At 43.2% G+C, this 25,364-nt stretch overlaps 2 protein-coding genes and 1 non-coding gene across 3 annotated transcripts in view; 1 reads left to right on the top strand and 2 right to left on the bottom strand.

The window, feature by feature from the left end:
- The window catches only part of SHC4 (SHC adaptor protein 4), a 137,065-nt gene that overhangs the window by 65,235 nt on the left and 46,466 nt on the right, over positions 1-25,364 (top strand). The window contains exons 3-4 of the mRNA XM_040969336.1: positions 7,982-8,045; positions 17,532-17,651. Coding sequence (XP_040825270.1) covers positions 7,982-8,045; positions 17,532-17,651 — 184 coding nt within the window. The remainder of the gene's footprint in view (positions 1-7,981; positions 8,046-17,531; positions 17,652-25,364) is intronic.
- Positions 12,650-12,756, bottom strand: LOC121149529. The gene has a single exon (XR_005882688.1). It is a non-coding gene; the product is annotated as a U6 spliceosomal RNA (small nuclear RNA).
- EID1 (EP300 interacting inhibitor of differentiation 1) lies at positions 23,127-24,735 on the bottom strand. The gene has a single exon (XM_040969337.1). The coding sequence runs from the start codon at positions 24,685-24,687 to the stop codon at positions 24,151-24,153; it is 537 nt and encodes a 178-aa protein (XP_040825271.1). The 5' UTR covers positions 24,688-24,735; the 3' UTR covers positions 23,127-24,150.

Genomic DNA, 25,364 nt, shown 5'->3' with positions numbered 1-25,364 from the left:
ATTCACATAATGTTTTCAGGGATGGGTTGAACCCTGTAAAATGGAACAGAAAACTTGGAATAAAAGATTACCCCACACTCCAAGGAAGAAAGCCCCTAACTTGTCTTAGAATCACAAACCTACAAGCATTAATAATTAGTGCTTTTTTAAAAAAAGATTTTCTTTTTATTGGAAAGACAGATCTACAGAGAGAAGTAGAAAGAGAAAGATCCATCCTCTGGGGCCCTGCGGTGGCGCAGTGGTTAAGGTCCTGGCCTTGCACGCCCAGGATCCCATATGGGCGCCGGTTCCCTTCCAGCTCCCTGCCTGTGGCCTGGGAAAGCAGTCGAGGACAGCCCAAAGCTTTGGGACCCTGCACCCGCGTGGGAGACCTGAAAGAGGCTCCTGGCTTTGGATCGGCATAGCATTGGCCGTTGCGCTCACTTGGGGAGTGAATCAGAGGACGGAAGATCTTCCTCTCTGTCTCTCGTCTCTGTACATCCGCCTGTCCAATGAAAAAATAATAAAAAAATAAATCTTTAAAAAAAAAATCCATCCTCTGGTTTACTTCCCAAGTGACCGCAAAGGCTGGAGCCGAGCTGATCCTAAGCCAGGAGCCACGAGTTTCTTCCAGGTCTCCTATGTGGGTGCAGAATCCCAAGGCTTTGGGCCATTCTTGACTGCTTTCCCAGGCCACAAGCAGGGAGCTGAATAGAAAGTGGAGCAGCCCTATGGTTGTAAGGAGAGGATTTCGCCACTAGGCTATATAGCACCAGACCCTCAATTATAAGTTTTAAAATGATGAACATATGACTGAGTATGAAGAACTATATGTTAATAATGATATAAAGGAACTGGAGGGGGGAGGGAATTGGGGAGGGGATGAGGGAATATGGAACTGTATCATAAAATTATAGCAATAATAATAAAATGTGAGAAAAAAAAGCAAATACAGAAGCATACACTGTCTCCTACGCGCCCTGTTTGAGCATCATTCCCTAGATTTTTTAGGCTCTGTGAAGCCACAGGTGCCTCACTCACCTTTGAAATTCCTGAGGGTACACACACACACACACACACACACACACACACACTTACTTGCTGGGAGAAGACAGCAAACAATGGCAGCCCACGTCCGGGGTCTTATCTATTCCAGCCTGTTCCTGGTTGGCCCCTGACATTTTGTCCTTTTCCATTGGTGGTTCTCCCAGCACACTGGTATAAGAATTGGCCAAGAAGTAGCCTCTCACTCTGTTGAAAGAGTGGGCAAGGGCAGGCGAGCCAGCCACTGTCCTTCCCCAAGTCTCTGGGATCCTTTGCGCATGCTTCTGAATCTAAGGTTCCTTCTTTCGTAGGCTTAGGTTTTGAAACCCCATTTACATTGTAGATATGTAAACATTGGTGGAATCAGAAACAACAAATTATAAGCCAAAATCTAAAGCCAAATCACTGTTTATTAGCTCTTTCTACATCACTGTTTACAGAGAATTAATTTCTTTTTTTTTAAAGTTCCTAAGTACAATTTTTTTTATTGTATTTAATTTTATAACAACATTTCATAGGCTCTGATGTTCTCCCTTCCCCTCCAGAGAATTAATTTCACATCTCTGGAACCAATGTGTTCATGGTACTCCAGTACCTGCTTTCCCACTAATCTGTATAGGCTCCCGCATATCTCATATTTAACATTCCAAATCACAGTATTTATTTTGGCATGTCATATCTCTGTATCAAAAAGTTTGTTTTTTTTTAAACTCTAAAATAACTATTTCTCTCTCTGTGTGTCACACACACACACAGACACACTGCTATTTCACTGTAAGTTCTCCTGTCTCTTCCCCATCAAATGCTGATGGATTTTTATTATGTTTGTCATTTCTAACCAAAGTGCTTTTTAAAGTGTATTAGGCCCCTAATAAGGAATAAATATTCTCGAAGTAAAACTTTTTCCATTCATTTTCAGACAAATTTTGTATTTGTTTTTTTGCTACTTTAATGTGAGCAAAGTATCTTGGAGTTGCTTTCATTTTTAATTTAACATTATAATGAATGTGAACATCTCATCTAAAAAAAAAATGGACTTTTTCCTTTAGTGTGAATTATCTGATCCATGGTTTGGCAAACTAAAACCTGTGAGCCACATCTGGCCAATTACTCGTTTCTAGAAACAAAGTTTATTTTGGAACACATTGCTGGTTTGTTTGCATGTTGTCTAAGGCTATTTTTTATGGTACAATTCCAGAGTTGGATTGTTGTAAAACAGCAAAATCTGAAAGGCGAGAGATGTTCAGAAAGTGGGAATTATACAACATTAAAAAAAGTGTGCAAGGATTTCAATATTTTTTGCACCAAAATAGACATTTTTAATAAAGATTTATTTATTTTTTATCTAAATGGCAGATTTACAGAGAGTGAAGGAAACACACAGGCAAAGAGAGAGAGCAACTTTCTGTTTGCTAGTTCACTCCTCAAATGGTCACACAGCCAGAGCCAGGCTGGTCTGAATCAGGAACCTGGAATTTCTTCTGGTTCCCCCATTTGGGTGCAGGACCCAGGCACTTGAGCCATGATCCAGTGCTTTCCCAGGCACGTTATCAGGGAGCTGGACTGGAAGTAGAGTAATCATGAAGTAGAGCTGGCATGCTGGCATGGCAGATAGAGGCCATGGCATCAGCCCTGAAAAAATCGTACGTTTCCAAGAATTTTTGAAGCACTTTGGTACTTAAAATCTGGCCTTTAAAAAAAGTGTTTTTTTGTTGTTGTTCTCTTTAAAGATGTTTTTATTTATTTATTTTAATTTATGGAGGGAGAGAGAGAGAGATCTCGTCTGTCATCCTCTGCTTCACTCTCCAGATTGCCACAATGGCCAAAAATGAGCCAGGTTGAAGCCAGGAGCCAGGAGTTTCATCTGGGTCTCCCACATGGCTGGCAGGGGTCCAGATGCTTGGGTTATCTCCTGCTGCTTTTCCCATGCCACTAGTAGGAAGCAAGACTGGAAATCCAGTGTCTGAGATACAAACCAGTGCCTGCATGAGATGGCAGAGGCTTTGACTGTTATGCTACAAGGCAGGCCCATCAAAAAAGTGTTTTTGAGACTAATCTCACTCACTCTTGTTGTGTCACATTTTCCACCCCAGCAGCATCCCAGATCTTGTAGTTCCCCTTAAATCACGACACTTTATGTGTTGCTGTCTTTTCCACGCTATCTCTAGTGCCCAATCTATCACCGTGCTTCACCTTTCCAAACCTTCTTGGGATTGCCCCTGTTGTAAAGTACTTTGCTTCAGCACCAGTTCATGTCCTGGCTGCTCCACTTCCATGCTAATCCCATTGGCCCCACTTCCCTCCAGCTCCCTGCTTGTGGCCTGGGAAAGCAGTCAAGGACGGCCCAAAGCCTTGGGACCCTGCACCTGCATGGGAGACCCAGAAGAAGCTCCTGGCTTCAGATTGGGTCAGCTCTGGCCATTGCGACCACTGGAGAGTAAACCGATGCATGAAAGATCTTTCTGTCTCTGTTCCTCTCTGTAAATCTTCCTTTCCAATAAAAATAAATAAATCTTAAAAAAAAAGTACTCCCCTCTGACTTCACTGTTACCTTTGTTAGAAGTTATTGACAGTATGTGAGAATAAAAAAGGCTACAAAGGCACTTTGTTAAATCAGTAAGTATTATATGAAACATAACAGCTTCTAATACTAATTATAGTAATTCCTTTGTTTTCATTTCAAACCATTGCTTGTGCTTTCATTTCCAACCATTTGCAGTAAATTTTATAGGCCATAGCAGCAGAGTTAGCTCTAATGGAGTAAGGGACTGAGGTACTCTTTATTTTATTTTATTACATTTATTTTTGATGATGTTAACATAGTTGAATAGGGTGGGAAAGGTGGAGGATCAGGAGAAAGTGAGACGATTATTTCCACATTTTTTTTATTAATTATGTTTATTTTTGCTGATAGTTGATTAGGGTGGTAAGGGTCATGGGCTGCAGGAAGGTGGGTGAGATCACCATTTCCACATTCTCTTTTTCCCCTTCTTTTATCTAGAGGAAGGGGGAGGGATAAGCAGAGAAGCCATTCCCAGCTTCCCAGACACTTCAACACCCTGAGATGGAGGGCAGCCACTCGACACTACCCCAGGGTCCCCGATGTGGGGCATACTCTGAGGGTCCTGCTCAAGAGGTTTTGATAGTTCAACAGTTCTGCATTACTGCCAATTTCGCCACTCCAAGAGTGACAAAATCACTCCAGTACGCCCTAGACTCTCCATTTGCCCAGATATTCACTGCTAATACATGGCTGGGGTAGCTGATTAATTTATTCTGTCCACTGTTGTGGTAGCAGGTGTCCTCTGCAGGTTCCAATGGACTGCCATATCTTCCATGGGCACCTGGATATGCTATCCACTGCTCCATGTAAGGCACTGTGGAGGCTCAGCTCTGACACATGCACTCCATGGCAGACCATGGCACCTGCAATTTTCTTCATGAATGGGGTCCTGAGTCCAGCGATTCAGTTGGGGGAATCCCCAAAGTAACTCCATCTGAGGTTGATCCCTGACTTGATTCTTGTGTATACTTGCCAATACAAGGTCCAGCACAGTCTGTCCCCCCAGTTAGCTTATGCACATGCTGATGATTGCTATTGCTGGGTCAGTTGTCTCCAGCCTTGTCTTTTACACAAACCAAAGTGTGTTGCAGCACAGCCCAGTCTTGCCCACCAAATACTTGGCCCTTACACAAACCAGTGGGAGCTGCAGCCTAGTTGGAGCAACCAGCAATAACCCCCACCAGTCCTGCCCTCTGCACTGTTTCCCATGCCTACTGGTATGCACAGCAGACTGGTCCAGTCTGTCCCACAACCCATTCAGCTCTCATACATGTCAATGGGTATTGAAGTCTAGTTCAATCCAGCCAGCTTCACTATCCAGCCAGCATACCTTCCTCCTGTATCTGAGGAAAAGGGAGAGATAAGAGGAGAAACCACACCCAGCTTCCCAACTGGCTCAGTACCTGGGGATGGTGAATGGCTACTCAGTGTCATCCCAGGGTTCCCAATGAGGAGGATGCTGCGAGGGTTCTGTTCTAGTGGTTTCAATGGTTTGACATGCCATTGATCTCGCAGATCCAAGGATGAGGATATCCTTCCATCCATTGACTGACATAACCCACCTTAGAGTCTCCGTTCACCCATAAATTTGCTGTCAAGTTTTGTTAGGGAGGTTGTCCAATTTGTTCTGCCCTCCTTCCTCTGCTATGGCACCAGATGTATAGGCTCCCATGGACTGTTGAATCCTCCATGTGCTTCTGGGTATGCCATCCATTACTCTGTCAAAGTCACTGAGGAGGCCCAATTTTTTTTTTAAGATTTATTTATTTTTATTACCAAGTCAGATATACAGAGAGGAGGAGAGACAGAGAGGAAGATCTTCCGTCCAATGATTCACTCCCCAAGTGAGCCACAATGGCCGGTACTGCGCCAGTCCCAAGCCGGGAACTAGGAACCTCTTTCAGGTCTCCCACGCGGGTGCAGGGTCCCAAAGCATTGGGCCGTCCTCGACTGCTTTCCCAGGCCACAGGCAGGGAGCTGGATGGGAAGTGGAGCTGCCGGGATTAGAACCAGCACCCATATGGGATCTTGGCACATGCAAGGTGAGGACTTTAGCTGCTAGGCCATGCTGCTGGGCCCGGAGGCCCAGTTTTTATGCATGCACTCCATGGTCAGACCATTGGTCCTGCCACTCTCCCCATGGTTGGAGTTCTGAGTCCAATGGTTTAATTGGCAAGATCCTCAAAGAAATCCCGTCTGAGGTGTTCTCAGACCTATTTCTTGTATGAGTACCCGCCTGCATGGGGTTCAGTTCATTCTATCATCCATATCAGCCTGCATCCACCCTGGTAATTGCAATTGCTAGGTAAGATGTATCTCCAGCCCCATCTTTAACACAAACCAGTGGGTGCTGTGGCCCAGCCCAATCCTGCCCACCACACACGTGCTCATCACATAACACCATCAGGAGCTACAGTCCAGTCACAGTGACTCCCAAAAGCCCCCACTGGGCCAACGCCAAGCCCCAGTTCCTGTGCCTGCCAGCATGTGCAGTGGACTGGTCTAGTCTGATCTGTCCCTTTCAGCTCTCACACACATGATTGGGTGTTGAAGTCTAACTCGTTTTAACCAACTCCACCTTCCAGCCCACACTCATGCCAGCAGGTGCCACTGCTTGTCTAGCCAGGCCCTCCCCTAGCCCCGGTTCTCATGCTCACCTTGGGAGCTAGAACCCATTAGAAAAGTACTGTTTCCCTTCTAGATCCACAGTTTTCCTTCTGGACACACTTCTTACCCCAGATCCTGCACTCTCCACGTGATTCTGCAGTCTAGCTTGACAGGGCTTGCCCGCAGTCCCAGCCTTGCCAGGCAATGCTGCAGCAAAGCCCAACCCGTCTGCACTCACTCTGGCTCATGCCCTGGCACTAGTGGATACAGTCGATTAGGCCAGCCTGGTTCTTCCCTTTAATCCAGTTCTCATGCAGGCCAATATGTATTATGGCCCTGCCTGGCCTGGTCTGACCTAAGCACAATTTTAATATCATCAATGAAGGCAGTGCCTGGCCTAGTTATTTGGCAAGTGTGACAGGTCAGTTTCCATCAGTTGAGTTTTATTAGTTATTGAGTAATTATTAATATGACTCAAGCCTTTAATCAAGCAGCCAAAGGACAACCTTGCCCTCTGTGTTATCCCTCCGTTTGATTTCCAAGCACAAAAGTTAGAACATTAAAGAAATAGTAAATCTGAAATCCTGAGAAAATATGCAAAATCAAAGAACCAATTTAGCCTTCAGTGGTAGGTAATTAGCCATAATAAGGGTAATATTTTGGATTATATTTTAATTTTTGCAAAAAAAGAAGAAAGAGAAGAAACCTGAACCTATAATTCTGAAATGATAGCTTGAGTCTTCGAGAATTCTACTCACTTTTCCAACATTTCCTGAACAAACTCAACTCTGCATTACAGCGTAACTGTACATTCTTAGCAACCAGTCTGCATTCCTCTGCCTTACCAGCCCCTTCTTTTGGAAGTCAAAAAAATAACTTAGAGAAAATGCTGTCATGGAATGTAATACATTAAAAGTGGTCGTGTAATGGTTTGGGGTGTGTGTGTGTGTGTGTGTGTGTGTGTGCAGATTGAGTTAAACAGTCATCTCAAGGGAATCCTGCATGAGTTTAGAGATTTCTGTTTGCCTTGTGAAATGTTGAATACGAGTGTTGAAAGCCACAAGGCTCAGGTTCCCATTAAGCAGAGTGAAGCTGGGCAGACAAAAGCTTTTAGTTAGCAGCACCTTTCTGGAGAGGAGGGGCCCCGCACCATCCCCACTTCCATTAAGAAGCAGTGCCTTATTTGAGTGGAGCCGTTCTCTCAGGAAGTACAATATATAGTAAGGGCAGAAAAATAAGCTGAGGAGGAAATTTGATATTGATTTTCTTTTCTCCTGTGAAATTGCCTGAAAGTTCAATGGCTGGCAGCAGGAACCTTGTCAATAGGGCTCCATCTGAGACCACGGTGACATCCGGTGCTCTCCTGTGGCCTTTTAAACCGCCTCCAATGTTGAGTTCTTTTGTGTTTAACTGTCTTTAGTGCTCCAATACTATGATGCTTTTTATTCAGAACACCACAGAGGGAACAATAGACTATAGACTACCAGCTACTGCCCACTTCTGTGTGGTTACATATTAACAGCAAAACAAAACACCAGAAAAAGTAAAGCTGGATGGGACAAGCGGACTGCAGGACTCCACACTGTACAGTAATTTGTCGGTAGTTAGGTTGTTGCTCTGTGTTCCTGGGTTGGAATCACAGAGAGACTGTGACCTAAAGGGAGATTGTTTCTGTCAAACTCATTATGACGGATGTGTATATTCTGTTCATGGTCATTTCTAACAGGTTGTGAACATTTCTGGTATGTAGTTAGCATGCTAAGTTTTTGTGTGGTTTCTATTCTGTAGGGAAGCAATAAGCCGCCTGTGTGAAGCTGTGCCTGGGGCAAACGGAGCCATTAAAAAGCGAAAGGTAAATATTGATGTGGTTTTCTTGTTTGATGTTTCCCTAACATCGTTAACAACAACAGTTGTTCATCCCACCACAGGTCTCTGGCCTTTGTTAGAAGGCACACTCTTTTCCGGACATTGTCCGGATTGGTTGTGTCTCAAGTGGCAACCTGGAGGAAGTGCTTCAGCTTCAGCTGGAAAACAGGTCCCCATTGATCATATCTTTTATGTCATCTCATATCATTCTTCATAGCTGAGATATGCAATCAGCCAAGGTAGCTATCATCAGATGAATGAATTAAAAGAATGTGGTGCATTTATATTATATACAATGGGATATTAGGCATAAGAGGAGTGAGGTCGTATTGTCTACAGCAAAATGAACAAGCCGGAGACATTTAGCAAGTGAAATAAGACAAGTACCACATGTTCTACCTCACATGGAAGGTTAAAAAGACTCAACTTGAATGCAGAATAGTGGTATCTAGAAACTGGGAAAAGATTGGGAGGTCATATAGCAGGTGTCAAGTCAGGGTTTTCTGGAAGGCCTAAGTTTCTCGTGTTACAGGACATTGTGGGGTGACTAAAGTGTACAACAGGTTGTTATATAACATGGATGTGCAGGTAGAAGGAAGGCATGACAAGGCTGCAAACATAAAGGAATATAAAAGGGAAAATGTGGATTACCCTGATTGGATCAGTATACAGGTATGAAAATCTCATACTGTGACCCATACATTTGTACAGTAGTCATTAATCTAAAAGTTTGAGCAGTCAGGTTTCAGGCGCATGGCCTTATTTACCTTTAAACATGATGCCTCATCTGGCTGGGACTCTGTTTTTCCTGTAAGGTTAGAAAGTTCGACCAGGTAACTGGTTTGGTCCCTTCCATTGAAGTGGTTTACAGTGTATGCATCTTGCTTTTTTAACATTTTAGAATGTTTAGGAGTCCTACTCTGTTTACAAATGTAAATATGGATAGGGGAAAACAGGCACGTTGGGGAGATTTCCTTATTGAAAGAAAGCAAAAGTTTCAATTAGACAGATTTGAATTGAAATCCTGCCTTTATCACCTACTAACTGTGTATTCTTAGATGAGCCGTTTAACCTCTTGGCTTCTTGGTTTCTTCATCCATAAGATGAGAGAAAGCACTTAAGTTATAGGGTTATGCAAGAATTGTGTGCAGTGATGTCTATAAAGAACCTGACACAGTGCCTAGCAGATACTGCGTTTTCTACTTTCTATGTTTGAGGTAGCAAGTATTCTTGCTATTACACTATTGGCTCTACAGTGTTGACTTAGTATGAAAAGTCCAAGGGAAAGCTAACACGGGACAACTTACAAATGTATGCCCTGGGGAAGGGCTTTTTGGAGACCCTCTGGCCCAGTGCTTTCATTCTGCCTGCTACTAAACTGCATCAATCTTCAGTGAAGGGAAGGGGAGCGGGTGTTAGGATTCCCAGCTTAGCACTCTACACCCGTGATGTCCTGTGTTATTTTGTTGTCATTATTTATCATTTTACACATGGCTGAATCCAGGGACCCCTGCCCCCCCCCAAGAGACTCAGAGAAGCCATCCAGTATGGGAAACCCTAACAAATGACCTTTGAACTTTACTAAGGACTCCCTGTTCAAGCCTCTTGGACAGACACCCTGGCCCCAGAGTCGCCTCCAGCCCCCTCCCGCCTCTCATCACTTCTTTGAAGTCAGTTTCAACTGGATAATCTCAATAAGTGGATCCTTTATCAAAGATCTTCTTATTTTAGAAGAAGATATTTCACATCCCAAATTAAAACAAAGCAACCCTAATGAACATTAATCCAAAAATAATACCTATAAAGAAAAACGGGAGCAGCATGGTAGCCAAGAGGCTAAGTCCTCACCTTGCATATGGGTGCTGTTTCTAATCCTGGCAGCTCCACTTCCCATCCAGCTTCCTGCTTGTGGCCTGGGAAAGCAGTTGAGGATGGCCCAATGCTTTGGGACCCTGTACCCACGTGGGAGACCCAGAAGAAGTTCCTGGGTCTGGCTTTGGCTCAGCTTAGCTTCAGTCGTTACGGCCACTTGGAGAGTGAATGATCAGACAGAAGATCTTCCTCTTTGTCTCTCTTCCTCTATGTAAATCTGATTTTCCAATAAAAATAAATAAATCTTTAAAAAAGCAAAACAAATTTCTGAGTTAATTTCCTATTATTCAACACTTAATAAAAGTCAGGAACTTTTCCCAGCACTTTACATTTTAAATTAAAATTTAATGAATGAATTTTTATTATTTGAGAGATGGAGACACAGAGAGCATGAAGAGTGTTCCCCTCTGCTGGTTCCCAAGTGCTTGGGCCATGCACAGAAATAGGGTTGCTGTTTTGATTTTCATTTTTGAGGAACTGCCATATGCTTTCTAGATAGCTTATTCATATCACATTTGCACCATCAGAACACAAGAGTTTTTTTTTTAAATTTTACTTCTTTTTACTTTTATCATTTTATGATACAGTTCCATAGGTCCTAGGATTTTCCATATCTACTCCCCAATTCCCTCCCCACTCACTGAGTTCCCCTATATCATTACTATAGTATAATTCTTCATAAACAGTCATAAGTCTATCATTGCTGGCATGGACAATGGCAGAGAATCATGCATCCTATTGTCAAGATACAGAAAACAGTTTCATTGGGAGTCCATCTTTGTCTGGAAGTAGAGATGCAAACTGCATTGCATCCTCACACCTACACATTATAGTTTCTATTACACAGTTACCATGCATCCCCTTAAATGAAAAGCCACAATACAAAATCAACAACAGAAAGAAAAATAGAAATTTATGCTGCCGAGAAGTTAAATAACATGCTACTAGATATGATAGTCTCTGTTACACAGTTACTATACAGCCCTTTAAATGAAAAGCCACAAAACAAAATCAACAGGAAAAAAAAAAGAAAAGAAATTAACAAGATTCTAATTTCTCTACATCCTTGCCAACACTTATTTTCTGGACGTTTTTGGCTAGTTATAAATCTATTCGGGTTTTCTATTTCTTTGTGATTTAGTGTTAGTATTATACTTCTATGAATTTCTCCATTCAATTTGTTGGCATATATTTGATTGTACTCATAATTACTTTTTATTTCTGTGGAAATAATGTCCTCATTTTCATTTCTAATGTTAGTAAGTTATTTTTCCTTTGTTGCCTTTTTTTTGTTTTTTACAGAACAATTTTTAGGCAACTTAATTTCCTCTATTGTTTCTTTCCATGTTTCTCTGCTCTTTATTATTTCTTCCCTTCTTCTAGCTTAGGATTTAGTGTGCTCTTTTTCTAATTACTTAAGCTGTAAGGTTGGGTTTTTGACTTGAGATATTCTTTTTTTTTTTTAGATTTATTTATTTTTATTTTTACTGGTAAGTCAGATCTATAGAGAGATGGAGAGGAAGATCTTCCATTTGCTGGTTCACTCCCCAAGTGGCTTCAATGGCTGGAGCTAAGCCGATCCGAAGCAAGAGCTTCTTCCGGATCTCCCATGTGGGTGCAGGGTCCCAAGGCTTTGGGCCGTCCTCTACTGCTTTCCCGGACCACAGGCAGGGAGCTGGATGGGAAGTAGAGCTGTCAGGATTAGAACTAGCACCAGTATGTGATCCCGGTGCATGCAAGGCGAGGACTTTAGCCGCTAGGCTACCACTCCAGGCCACCACGCCAGGCCTGGGATATTCTTTTTTCATGTGAGGGTTTATAGCTGTACTTGTTTTTTTCTTAGATGCCCTTCTTTTGCTGGATTCCCTAAGTTTCATTATACTGTGTTTATTTGTTTCATTCCCCCCTCTCTCCCTACATCCGTTCCTTCTTTCCTTCACATTATTTTATTTTTTTAAAGGTTTTTTTTTAAAATTTTTTATTACAAAGTCAGATATATAGAGAGGAGGAGAGACAGAGAGGAAGATCTTCCGTCCAATGATTCACTCCCCAGATGACCACAACGGCCAGTGCTGCACCGATCCGAAGCCAGGAGCCAGGAGCCTCTTCCAGGTCTCCCACATGAGTGCAGGGTCCCAAAGCATTGGGCCGTCCTTGACTGCTTTCCCAGGCCACAAGCAGGGAGCTGGATGGGAAGTGGAGCTGCCGGGATTAGAACCGGTGCCCATATGGGATCCTGGTGCACTCAAGGCGACGACTTTAGCCGCTAGGCCACTGCGCTGGGCCCAACCTTCCTTCCCATTATTTTATGAAACAGTTCCATAGGCCCTGGGATTTCCCTTACTCCCTCCCCAAATCCCTTCCTCCCTTCCCAATTATTTCCTCTATATTGTTACAATAGTATAGTTCTTCATAAACAGTTATAAATGCATCATTCTGAGCATGGACCATGACAGAGAGTCCAGCATCCTATTGATAAAGATATAGTTAAGAGTTTCATTGGGAGTCTATCTTTGATTTGGAAATAGAGATGCATACTGCATTGTACCTGCATCGTATGATAGTTTCTGTCACATAGTTAGTATACATCTCCTTAAGAAAAACCATAAAACGAAATCAACACAGGAAGAAAAATGGAAAATTTACAACATGAAGTTAACGAAATGCTACTGAATGACCAATGGGTTGCTGAAGAAATGAAAAAGAATAGCAAAACCCAAAAATATGGAATGCTTCATGAATTTGCATGTCATCCTTGTGCAGGGGCCATGCTAATCTTCTCAGTGTCGTTCCAGTTCTAGTGTATGTGCTGCCAAAGCAAGCACTACGTTGTTTGTTATGAGACTCTGTGCTCATCACCAGTCACCCAGACACAAATCCTGTTGTTTATCCCTGTTTTACAGGGGCTCAGAGTGACTCAATAACTTGTCCAGTCGCTCAGTTGCTGTGTAGTTAGCCAAGTCAAGCTCATGTAGTGTGCCTTCACAATCTGTATTTTTTAAAGATGTATTGATTAATTTTAAGGTTGGTAACAGAGAGATAAAGACACACATAGAAAGAGAGTAGGGTGTGGAGGGAGATAAAGAGAGGGACAGAAAGGGAGAGATAGAGAGAGTTGTGTTATCCATTGATTTACTCACCAGTTGGGGCTGGGCCAGTCCTAAGCCAGGAACTAGGAGCTTCTTCTTGCAGGTTTTCCACGTGGGTACAGTGGTCCAGCTCTTGGGCCATTTTCTGCTGCTTTTCCCAGGCCATGAGTAGGAAGCTGAATCAGTATTGGAGCAGCTGGACTCAAACTGGTGCCCACTGGGATGCTGGCATTGTAGGTGGAGACTTCACCTGCCACAACTCAATGCCAGACCCTGGAATCCATGGTCTTAACCATATTGTTACCTACCTCTCTGAAGTGAGGCTCCCTCATTCCCCTCAAGGGAGCCAAAAACTACTAAAGGTTGATTGATTATGGTCAGTATCTTTGGTTCCATTGGATCATCAGCAGCTGGGCAGCTTAGGATTTATCCAGATACACGAGTTTTGAAATCTAAAACTTGGCAACTACTTAAGGGCTGTCCCTTGACTTAACCATTATGACATCCTGTAAGATGCCATTACCCCATTTTGGAGAGTCTGGGTTTGACTCCAGCCAAGCTCCTGTTTTCAACTTCCTGTCAGTGTGGGTGCTGGGAGGCAGCAGATCATGATTCCAGCAGCAGGTTCCCGCCACCCATGTGGGAAACCAGTGCTGAATTTTCAGCTCCTGGATTTGACCCACTGCAGACATTTGTTGAATGAACCAGAAGACAAAAGCTCTGTTTCTGCATCTCAAATAGATAAATAAGACAATTTGCAGGACTAAAATTAATGAATAGTCAAAAGAAGTGAAGATTCCCAAGAGACTATGTGATATGGAGTCAGAAGAGCCAGACTGCTTAATAGCTGATTAATTAATGTGCATGAATGCCTCACTGTTTTAGAGTTTTTCTTCTTGGTAATGTGAGGATAATCAGACCCTGGCTTGTCTTCTCTCTGCAGTGAAAGTCGGGAAGTGTCCTGCCTTCAGTCTGTCCCATGCTCCTCTCAGTCCCACTCCGAGCCCTTCCAAGGGCCATGGGTGTGCGCAGATTTCTTCCCTCATTCTTTCCTAAAGGGAAAATCCTAGGACAGAACTTGCATTACTCATTTAAAAAGTAAGAATCATAATCCTGTAGTTTGTTAGCACATTGCTGTATATTATGCATTTCCATAATCTTTGCTTCTGAATTAAAATCTTCCAAGGCTATAGAAATAACTCACCTGAGACTTGACTCCAAGTGGTCCGTCTGGTTTGTTTTCCACTCCACTGTACCTGCCTGAAGTCTATGTGCTTTCTGTCCCACAGACCATTTCAGCATTGGTTAGTTCTAAACATAAAATGAAATGCCATGGTGTGGTAGACTAAGCTTCTTCCTTTGGCCCAGCATTCCATAGGAGCAGCAGTTCCACTTCCAATCCAGCTTCCCACCCCTACCCGCTTTTTGAAAATTTTTAAATTTTTATTGCAAAGGCAAATTTACAGAGAAGAGACAGAAAGAGAAAGATCTTCCATCTTCTGGTTCACTCTCTTAACAGCCACAATGGCCAAAGATGAGTTAATCTGAAGCCAGGAGTCAGGGGCTTCTTCTGTGTCTCCCACATAGGTGTGGGGTCCCAAGGCTTTGGGCTGTCTTCTACTTCTTTCCCAAGACATAAGCAGAGCAGCTGGGACACAGACTGACACTCATTTGAGATGTTGGTGTTTGGAGGTAAAGGATTAACTACTTAAACCAGAAGCCTGCCCTCCAGTTCCCTTCTTATGTCCTGGGAAAGCAGTGAACATTGCTCAAGTCTTTTGGCCCCTGTACCCACATGGGAGACCTGGAGGAGGCTTCTGGCTCCTGGCTTTGGATTGGATCTGTCCAGCTCCAGCCATTGTGGTCATTTGGTAGTGAACCAGTAGCTGCAAGATTCTCTCTCTCTCTCTTTCTCTCTGTAACTCTACCTTTCTAATAAAAAATAAACAAATCTTTAAGAAAAATAAAGAAAGACTATCACCTGGACAAGAAGTGTATTTAGGGCAACTCTCAAAAGGTTGTTATTGTGAGAGTAGAATTAGAGTGTATGTTAAAGTTTGTTACAAAGGATGAAGTAATTTTTAAGTGTGAGGTAATATTATTATCTAATAGATGTTAGATAATCTGCTAGTTCATTCTCTGGATGGTTGCAATGACTGGTTCTGGGTCCGAGCAGGAAGCAGGAGATTTTGCTAGGTCTCCCATGAGAATTGAAGGGGCTCAAGGTCTTGGGACATGAGTCAGAATCCTTACAGGAGATCAGTGATGCAGGCAAAAGCTTTTATCTGCTATATCACAATGTTTGCCCGTGAATTCTTTTTATTAAAAAGAATGATAAATGTTTAAGGAGATGGAAATGCTAATTACCTTGGATATTGTTATATATTGTCTATACATATCAAATTACCATCCTGTATCCAATGGATATTTAAAATTAATATACAATTTAAAAAATATAGTCGCCAGGTGAGTCTTAATTGTGTGTCTTACCAAGGGCTGTGTGAAAAGATTAAAAAGTAGATCAGGAGTCAAGTTTATGATAGAGTGATAATGCTAATTGGGGTTGGTCACATTGTACTACAGTTTAGACTATATTTGGAATAAAAAAGATACAAATATATTACACTGAATTCCAACTATTTATGCTTAACAGTTTAGGGTGGTTCTGTAAGAAACCAATCAAAAGTAAGTAATATATAAACAAAACTGTGACAGAAACAAATTCTGTTTTCATTGATTATACCAAAGTATTGATCCATATATTAAAGAAGCACTTATTTTCTCTCCTCCACTGGCTTACTTTCCAACTAATTATTTTAATCCAAACATCCAACACAGTATTTAAGCCTCTAATGTCATTTCTTAGAATCTTAATTTTGGAAAGGACCAACGTAATAATGATACTGCTAGGCCTGGTGTGGAAGCCTAGTGGCTAAAGTCCTCACCTTGTGTGCACCGGGATCCCATATGGGCACCAGTTTGTATCCTGGCTATTCCACTTCCCTTCCAGCTCCCTGCTTGTGGCCTGGGAAAGCAGTAGAGGACGGCCCGAAGCCATGGGACCCTGGACCTGCATGGGAGACCTAAAGAGTCTCCTGGCTTCAGCTTAGCTCCGGCCATTGAAGCCACTTGGGGAGTGAACCAGCAGATGGAAGATCTTTCTATCTTTCCTTCTCTCTGTAAATAATGACTTTCCAATAAAAATAAATAAGTCTTTGAAAAAGAAAATAATGATACTGCTACTTCTAATAGTAGCTGTTGTGTATGCAGCCAAACTCAGGGCTACGTGGTCTCCACTTGTTATCTAATTCAGTCTTCACAACAATCCTTAGGTGGTTTCTGTTTTCTCACTGTTTCATACAAAGGAAATTGAGATTTCAAGAGGATGTTTGTCTAAGGAAGGGGTCTCTCTGCCTGAGAAAACTGGCCAGCCCAACCTCCCTCTCTTTGTTCAGATTTCTTTGTTTACTTATAAACCCAACACCTTTATAACTTGCAGGCATCCCCTACTCTCCTGATTGTCCACCCAGTTTCCAGACTACCTCTCTGAGAAATACCTAGACTAGAACCTCAACTTTTGTCAAAGACACGTTCATAACAGAGATTGCCATCCCTGTGCCCCATATTCGATTGCATGGGTTACATCCCTGGATCCACTTCCTAATTGGCTTCCTGCCATTGCGTGCTCTGGGAGGCAGCAAGTGATGACTCAAGCAGCTGGGTTCCTGCCACCCACGTGGGAGACCCACATTGAATTCCTTGCTCCTGGCTTCAGCCTGGCCCTGGCCCGCTGTGCAGGCATTTGGGGAGTGAGCTAGTGGATGGAAATTTCCTCTGTCTCCGCCTTTCAAACAAAAACAAAAAAGAACAACAACAACAAAAAAATGCCTTCCTCAGAATCTCTCTCAAAATTTGTCAGTAAATCCTGGGTCATTGTCCTTATGAATTAATTCAATATAGAATGGGCTGATCCCTTCCTAGTAATGTTTATTCATTTTGACAGGGACTTTCTGAAGACAGTTGTTCAACCTGCAAGAGTGGCCTGTGGTTATCCGCAGGTGAAGAGGTGGCTGGTAGAGAGGCCTTTGTAACTGAGGGAGAGTGTAGGGAGGGACAGGGGTGACTTCAACGAAGGAAGCAGTGACTGAACTGGGAATCGTCAGTGACTTCTGTGGCTTTCAACTGATGGAGTTCAAACTTTGGTTTTATTTCTTAGATTTGTGATGCTGTAAAGGATTCATTCTATAAAGTGGGCCCACACTCTCAACACTTGGGAACATGGCAGTATATGAAAATAAGTTCTGAGGGTCCACCGTTTACTAAGAACTACCCTTGCATTTCAGTCTAAAAATATAAACAAAGATCGTCTGATTAATGTGAAGTAAAATGCAGAGGGAGAGAATAGTCTTTGAAACAATGTTATCATTAAAAGAAGTTGAACTTTTCTGTTATTGAACACTCATTCAGTAACAAAATCTACAACTCACAGTGTTGTGTTGTTCTTTTTAAAGCCCCCAGTTAAGTTCCTGTCAACAGTCCTTGGCAAAAGTAATCTTCAGTTTTCGGGAACAAATGTAAAACTGACCATCTCAACATGCAGCCTCACATTGATGAATCTTGACAATCAACAGGTAAGGCTGAGAATGTCATTTATGGTTTAGCACATCTTTGGCTTTTTTAGGAAAGCCTGAGAAAGAAAATAAACTTTCATACAACTTAATAAGGCACATATTGGTGTGGAAACAATGGTATTGCCCACTTTCCTGTAGCCCTTGACCCTTTGTACCCTAAACAACTAAGTAAGATTATTTAAAAAAAAATTATGGAGAGAAATAAAATAAATTATATCACAAATTATATAGTGTATTTTAACATAAAAAATAATTTAATAAGGCACAAAGGAAAGAAAAATATACCCAAAATGTATGCATAACAGTAATTAGAATGATATTATTTCTGGCTCAGCATAACTGCCTCTATACTTGCTTCTATCTAATTGGATAGAATTAATAAGTGGCAAGTATCATTTGATAACTGATATCCTTGATTTGGTCATTGACTGGTCCCTGCCAGTCCTCCCCAAAGAAAAAGCAATTCCCTATCAGCAGTCTGTGGGTTGGACAGAAGTGAAGAAGAGGGACAAAGTGGAAGGTGATGTCCCTGTTCTAGCTAACTGAAGTTGTAACAGAAGATGTTTCCGTCTAAGTCTTGTGGTCAAAACACTTTCTGAAATGCCGTTGTATGAACTTTTCTTCCTCGATGATGTACGGGACCTTACGTAATACTCATGCGTTTGCACCGTGGGCCTCAGTTCTCACAGAACAGCGTTGCTGACACAAACGCCAAAGATACACTGATGTTGAGCTAAAAATGCAGCCAGGAATCTATTTTACTTCTAATGCTTAAGGTTTCCATATATTGGGTTATTCATGTCATTATTAGAGTCTTTTTTTCTAACATGTAGGCATTTGAGGTTCTTCATACTTGAGGTTTTGCTGTATGGGAACATATGGAAAGTTTAATGGATACCTGGTAAGGATAAACACTAAGAGATTTTAAAGTATCATTGGGTTGAAATATTGGCCTTGCCGCATACCAGCGAGTTATTCAGCTAATCTAAATCTGATGGTTCTTTATCAGTGAAATGAAGAACTTATAATTTATTTATAGGGCTTCTCGGAGGATGGATGGTAAGGATCTCACAGGACTCTCTGGAGGATTCAGTGAGATGAGATGTGAATCACTTAACTCCGTGCCAGTCGCACTGTGCCCATTGTTGTTTACTCACTTCCTTTTTCAGAGATATTGTCATGCACTGAGTATTTAACACTGGGAGCACATACATTGTTAGTAACATAAAGGTATAGCTTTTGAGGGCAGCTTCAATCTCTAAATTCATAAAAGGAATAAAATGCATTAGTTACACAGTGGTTTAAACACGTCAGAGGAAAATGCTGAGTATGAAATAGATTCGTAGGTCTTCATGATTACTCAGGAGAGGTAATGACATTAGTATGATGTCATTTCAAATGATGGCGTGAGGTTTTGTATTTTCTTTCAGTTTCCCTCTTCGTGTGGTACTACAGAAAGTCAACGCCGTTAGTCCCGAGATCTCCCAGAGTACAGGAGCCCTTGAATGCCCTTATGGTTTAGTGAGGGAGGAGCAGGCAAAGTTGGAGCCATCCCAGAGGCAGCCTCAAGTGCAAATTCTAGTGATCATTTTTAAAACAGCTTTCTCCACAGGGCTCCACAAGGGAAGGGGGGATTCACAAAGAATAAGATTCTGGTATATCATCAAACTTCAAAATGTCCATGGAAAGTGGAAATGATGTTCATTTGAAGTCTGTCCAGTTTTTTTTTTTCATAATAATTGTAGACTTTTCATTAATTGTTTGAAGACCTCTCATATGCATAATTTCCAAAACTTCTGTGTCAACATTATCCTTTAATTTCACTTTCCATGATCTTTTTGAAGTAATCCCACTTGAGATTTATTCTCAGCTTCTATACACCTGCAGCACTGTTCTTTAGATCATAGCAGTCAATGTCTCTAATCCTTCAGGCAAGATGAGGTGGGGAAAATGGGCTTGGTGTTTCCACTACCAATTGCCACAGCAATGATGAACCACAGCATTTCTCCATTGGTGGCATAAATAAGAGCTGGGATAAGACTGTTGCTGCATTGAAGACCAATCTGAGGACATCATTATTTCACATCCAAGGGCTGATTTTAAATAACTGTCTTGTGCTATTTTACAAGTTGGGAGGAACCCGCTGGCGGTGAGTTGGGATGTGAATGCTTCAACTCAAAAAGCTGTACATACCCCATGAAAAGAGCAACTTATGGATATAGAAATAAAAAAGGAAGCTACCTCTTGATGGTCTGAAGTAAAAATACTGCCTGCCCCTCCCCCGATTTCTGAACTTAAGACTGAAAGGAGTTAAGGTTGATGGAAGTATTTGTCATAGCTGACAGCTCTAATTGTTCAGATTCATCGTCAGTCACTGAACACATTAATGTAACTATTTATTCCCATTTAAGGTTCATAGACCCTCAGAGGCAGAAGACAAAGTTATATTAAACAATTCTGGCAATTTAAAAAGTTACCCACATCCTGGGGTGGGAAAACACACTTCAGGAAAGCCAATACTAGGAGTTTCTGCATAGTGGTAGTTTTAAAGTCCAAGCAGCTCTGACACACCTTGTCCCCAAGGGATACATTTCAACACTGCCTCTGGATGCCTCAAACCATGGGTAGTACTGAACTCCATGTTTTGTTCTTATTATAGATCTTTGAGCCTCAAATTTTTAAAAATTATGACTTCTACTTTTATTATTATTATTTTTTTTACTTAAAATAAGCACTTTACATATTTTCCTTGGCATATCTCAATTGCCAGCATCTCTGTTCCTGATTTTATTTTACTCTGATTTTTCAAGTAAAATAACTGCAATAGAATCTAAAAAGAGAGATGGCTGCAAAGTGATTATCAGCGGGGTGGGGGGAGTATAAGCTGGATGGAGGGATAATTCCATCTCCCTCAGGACCGAGAACAGCTGGAGGTTTCATTCTGTTAGTACAATTTACAACTTAAAATATATGGTTTGTTTTTGTAACTTTCTCTTTTTTAAAAAGATTTATTTTATTTTTACTGGAAAGTCAGATATACAGAGAGGAAGATCTTTCATCTGTTGATTAACTCCCCAAGTGACTGCATGGCCAGAGCTAAGCTGAGCCAAAGCTAGGAGCCAGAAGCCAGGAGCCAGGAGCCAGGAGTCTCTTCCACATCTCCCATGCAGGTGCAGGGTCCCAAGGCTTTGGGCCGTCCTCGACTGCTTTCCCAGGCCACAAGCAGAGAGCTGGATGAGAAGTGGAGGAAGGTGGGGTGGTAGGATGTGGGAGGGGGGAGGCGGGTGGGACTAGAATGGGTAGCCATATGGGATCCCGATGCGTGCAAGGCAAAGACTTTAGCTTCTAGGCTACCTCACCAGGCCCTCTGTAACTTTCTGTTTGTTATTCTGGAGTGAAGTCCACCCAGAATTAACTGAAACCATGGATGGTATTTCAAGGCCCTAAGTGGTAGCTCTAACTATTTACACCTTGTCACAGCTATTACTAACTCTAACAGCTACTGAATTGTCAAAAGGAAGCAGAGATGAGAAGGTAAAATGGGCCTGGAGCAGGAAATGAAGAGGTTGTTGTCCAACACACGAAAAGCAGTGCTGGGGGCACAGGCATCACCGGCAAGTGCTGCTTTGCCACTGCGCTGGGGGGCCAGTGCTGGAGGAGCAGGCAGGCCGACCGCCGTCCCTTATTACAGGTGATTCAAATGTTTTCTCTCATGCCAGACTGTCCAAGCTTGTCAGATCAACTTTAAAAACAACAACAAAACACCATTTTGGGGTTTTTGGCTGTGTCTGGAGGAAGATGGTGGTCTCTAAGGCAGTTAAAATTAGAAGCATAAGGAAAATATAACCTGGAAGCATGAGGAAGATACAACCTGGGACCCTGATGGTAGCCAGTGTGGGATATCTGATCCATGCAAACATTTACAATACATATGGATGGTCTGACCACCATGCCCCATCACATTACAAACTCAGAAGGTTCTTACAAGTCCCTTACAGCTGGGCCCGGCGAGATGGCGCAGTGGTTAAGGTCTTTGCCTTGCACGCCCGGGATCCCATATGGGCACCGGTTCTCATCCCAGCAGCCCTGCTTCCCATCCAGCTCCCTGCCTGTTGCCCGGGAAAGCAGCCGAGGACAGCCCAAAGCTTTGGAACCCTGCACCCGCGTGGGAGACCCAGAAGAGGCTCCTGGCTTTGGATTGGCATAGCATCGGCCGTTGTGGTCAGTTGGGGAGTCAATCATCGGATGGAAGATCTTCCTCTCTGTCTCTCCTCTCTGTATATCTGCCTTTCCAATAAAATAAAATAAATCTTTAAGAAAAAAAAGTTCCTTACAGCTCCCCTGTTCCTGTGGCAAATCAGTATAAGAGAACTTCCCCCCAATTTAGTTCCTCCAAAATGAAGATAGAGATCATATATATACATATTTATGTTGATCCCAGTTTAACTATTATGTCCAATTGTCCTATTCAGAGGATTAAACAACTTAAATTGAGTGACAAATACGTCACTTAAGATAACTCAACAATTTACCCAGTAATTGAACTAACTGGCAGAGCCCAAATCTGAATGTTTTAGAAAATGTTACCTTTTTCTACCTTTAGTAAGTAAGAACAAGTATAATTAATTAATCTAAGTGGCGTCTCAGCTTACTGCTTGTTTTTAAGAGTGCCTACCCTATCCTCAGTCAGCTGCAGAGCGCGCATCTCCCAGGCCAAGTCCTCAGATCCAACAAATGGCTTTCCATTCCTTCCTTGCTCCCTGGGAGAGGCGCCACACTGAGCTGTAACTGACCACGCATTGTGCCCTGGTGTCCCCCCTCCTGTGGAGGCTTCCATTTACACTGCACATCCAAGCAGCTGCCTCCTCTGACTCCAGGCACAAACCAGATGAGGACTTGGCGGAAGTGAGGCAGGGAAACAGGGTGAGAAGGATGTTTAAGTGGTAACTTTAGTATTTTTCCCCTCTCCTCCCTGCTCCCAAACCAAGCTGGTGGGGAACAATCTTGATTCTCCTTACTTGGCACAGTCTTGTATTTAAAGGGGTACCACGCTCCCCCTCCAACCCTCAGCAGGATAGGATTACTGTAAACTAAAGGAACTTCTGAGTTATCCTGTTATATTTGAGGGGCCCTTTATTGCATAAGGGAGCATCTGGAACCACGCTATTGATCCCAATAACACCTGATATACTCCTGTGCTTGGCACAGCCTCCTGATGTAATGAATACTCTCGCAGAGACCAACCATCTAATCGCAGCCCAGACAGGTTCCCCTGAGGTGGTAAACTCTATGGGCAACACTTACTTACTGAGTTGAACTTTCAGAAACTCATTTGTAAAACAGGTATTGTAAATTGGGATTATGTTCCCCTTAGAAAAATAATGGTTACGTTTAAATCATAAAATGGATGCAATTCATAGAATAAAATGTAGCATATAAAAATATGTCTATAATGCTATTAGCCAGACAAAAATATATACAACAAGGAATTTTATTAACATCAATGCTGGTGCATAACAAATAATATGCTTAATTCGAGGAGGAGACAAAGAGAAACTTCAGATACTGAGTTGCATTTCTGGGCAGATTAAAACCTTGAGAGGTCAACAGTACCACCGTTCATAAAGCTTCTAGATGTAGAGCTTTCCCTCGATAACGGTCACCAAGCGTTTGTAGAGTAAGAAGTTCCACCAGTCTTTTACCTGTCAGGTTAAAAACAAAGCAAGCAGAACAACACTTGTCCAGTAGGTGAGGGGGGTGAGAAAGCTTTTCTTTGTACTTTTACCTTCATTTTGATATCTACATTTTAAACTTTTTATAGGTTGCTTAACTTTTGACTTTTAAAAGCAGTCATTACAATCGATTTTTCAGATTATAGAGCAAACAGCTTTATAAGCAATCTAGACAAATGTACCGACATGATCTCAAGATGCTCTTGGCGACGCGTCTGAAGATGCCACGTGTGTGGTGAACACTTCTGAGTTCGTGCATCCATTTGGATAATGAAGAATACTCAATTTACCTTACACTGAAATCCTTGGATAGCCATAGCAGAAATAGCTCATAATGTGTGATTTCCGAAGTTTTCTAACAGGCTTGCAATCCAAAGAATCTTGTGGGTACTTTTTTTTTTCCCATCATATAATTATGATCAGTGGGCTCTTACATTGGCTGCTTGTCTTGGTCGTGAAGTACTCCTGCAAAACCGTTTGTTTTTTCAATGCTTTCCCAACGCACAGAAAATAACTTGGGTTATTCACCAAATTCTAACGCCAGAGGCCTTTTAGGGTGTTGCTGACAAGGAACTTGAGCAGTCCTAACTCCTCCTGCTCTTCCTAACTGCACTGCCTAGGTCCCATTGTCTTGCATTTGGAAAAAAAAAAAAAAAAAAAACAAAAACAAAACCAGAAACAGCTTCTTGTAGTGACGGAGCTTATCTGCAACGACCCCCGGAGAAAAGCGGCGTGCCGGGGTCCCTCCTCGAGTCAGCGCGGAGCCTCTACTCCCTGTCCACTATCTCATCGCAGCCCAGTTCCTCCGTGAGACGGTTGACCACCATGAGCGAGAAGAGTTCCTCGATAAAGGCCAGCTGATCAAACGGGGTCTTCTCGTAGTGCATCTGGAAGCCGCCCTCCAGCGCGGCCTGGCGCGCTCGCGCCGTGCCCAGGAACATCTTGTTGGCCTCCTCCAGGGCGGCCGACACCCGGTAGCCCGCGGCGCTCAGCGGCTCCTCCTCGGGGTAGTCGTAGTCGTCCTCCCAGTCGTCAAACTCCTCGTCCTCGCTCTCCCCCTCGGCGCCCTGCTCCCCCGGGCCGCGTCTCCGCGCGGGCGCCGCCATGGGCTGGGCCTCCTCCTCCTCCTCTTCCTCCTCCTCCTCCATCGGGCCTTCCTCTTCCAGCTGCAGCGCACTCGCCGACGGCTCTCGGGCCCCGCCGCCTACCTCCATCTGCGGAAGGTCCCCCTCGCCGGGCATCACGTCCATCTGCAGGTCACCGCACTCTTCGAACAGCTCCGACAGCTCGGCCATCTCCGACATGGTGGCAAAAGCGCTGGCAGCAAAACGAGAGCGACGCGGCCGTGCGGCTGTGCGCGTGCGCCAGCCCGATGCGCATGCGTGGCCCTCAGCCGCCGCCCCCCGCGTGGGGCGCGTACTCGGGGGCTGTGCGCGTACTCGGGGGTTGTGCTCCTGCTGGGGCGTGCTCGTGCTCGGGGCCGTGCGCGTGCTCGGAGAGCCTGTCTGCCAGGGCAGACCCAGCTGCAGCTGAGCTCTGCCCTAAGGATGCTCAGGCTGCTGTCCCTGGCTTGCCTGGTCTCCCGGGCAATCGTTAAGCCCCGCCCCTTTCCTCATCTCCCAGGCAACCAGAGATTGCTGACTCCAACCACAGACCTCTGCCCACGTAGATTCTGCTCATTTTTGTCATCTAAAACTCATCAACCTTTTTTTTTTCACTTGCAGTATTCATATTGGGTATTACCCACCCCCAGGACAGTTTTTTCAAAAAATCATTTTTCAGAGTATATTTTGATCTCATAAGGTCTGTGAGGCATTCCTTGCTTGGTTGTCTCAGTAGATTCTAGCATGCAGTTATGCAACACAGTATATAGTGCATGGTAATGGTGTTTCAAGTTTGTAAAACCTGTTTATCTTCATTTATTGGAAAGGCAAAGAGAGAATCTCATCTGTAGATTTCCCCCGCACACCAGCCACAGCCA

This window comes from Ochotona curzoniae, unplaced genomic scaffold, assembly GCF_017591425.1.
Source record: "Ochotona curzoniae isolate NIBS_2020 unplaced genomic scaffold, NIBS_Ocur_1.0 scaffold_4701, whole genome shotgun sequence".
Lineage (NCBI taxonomy): Eukaryota > Metazoa > Chordata > Mammalia > Lagomorpha > Ochotonidae > Ochotona > Ochotona curzoniae.
Note: the sequence above shows the minus strand (reverse complement) of the source record. Positions and strands in the feature narration are given on the sequence as shown.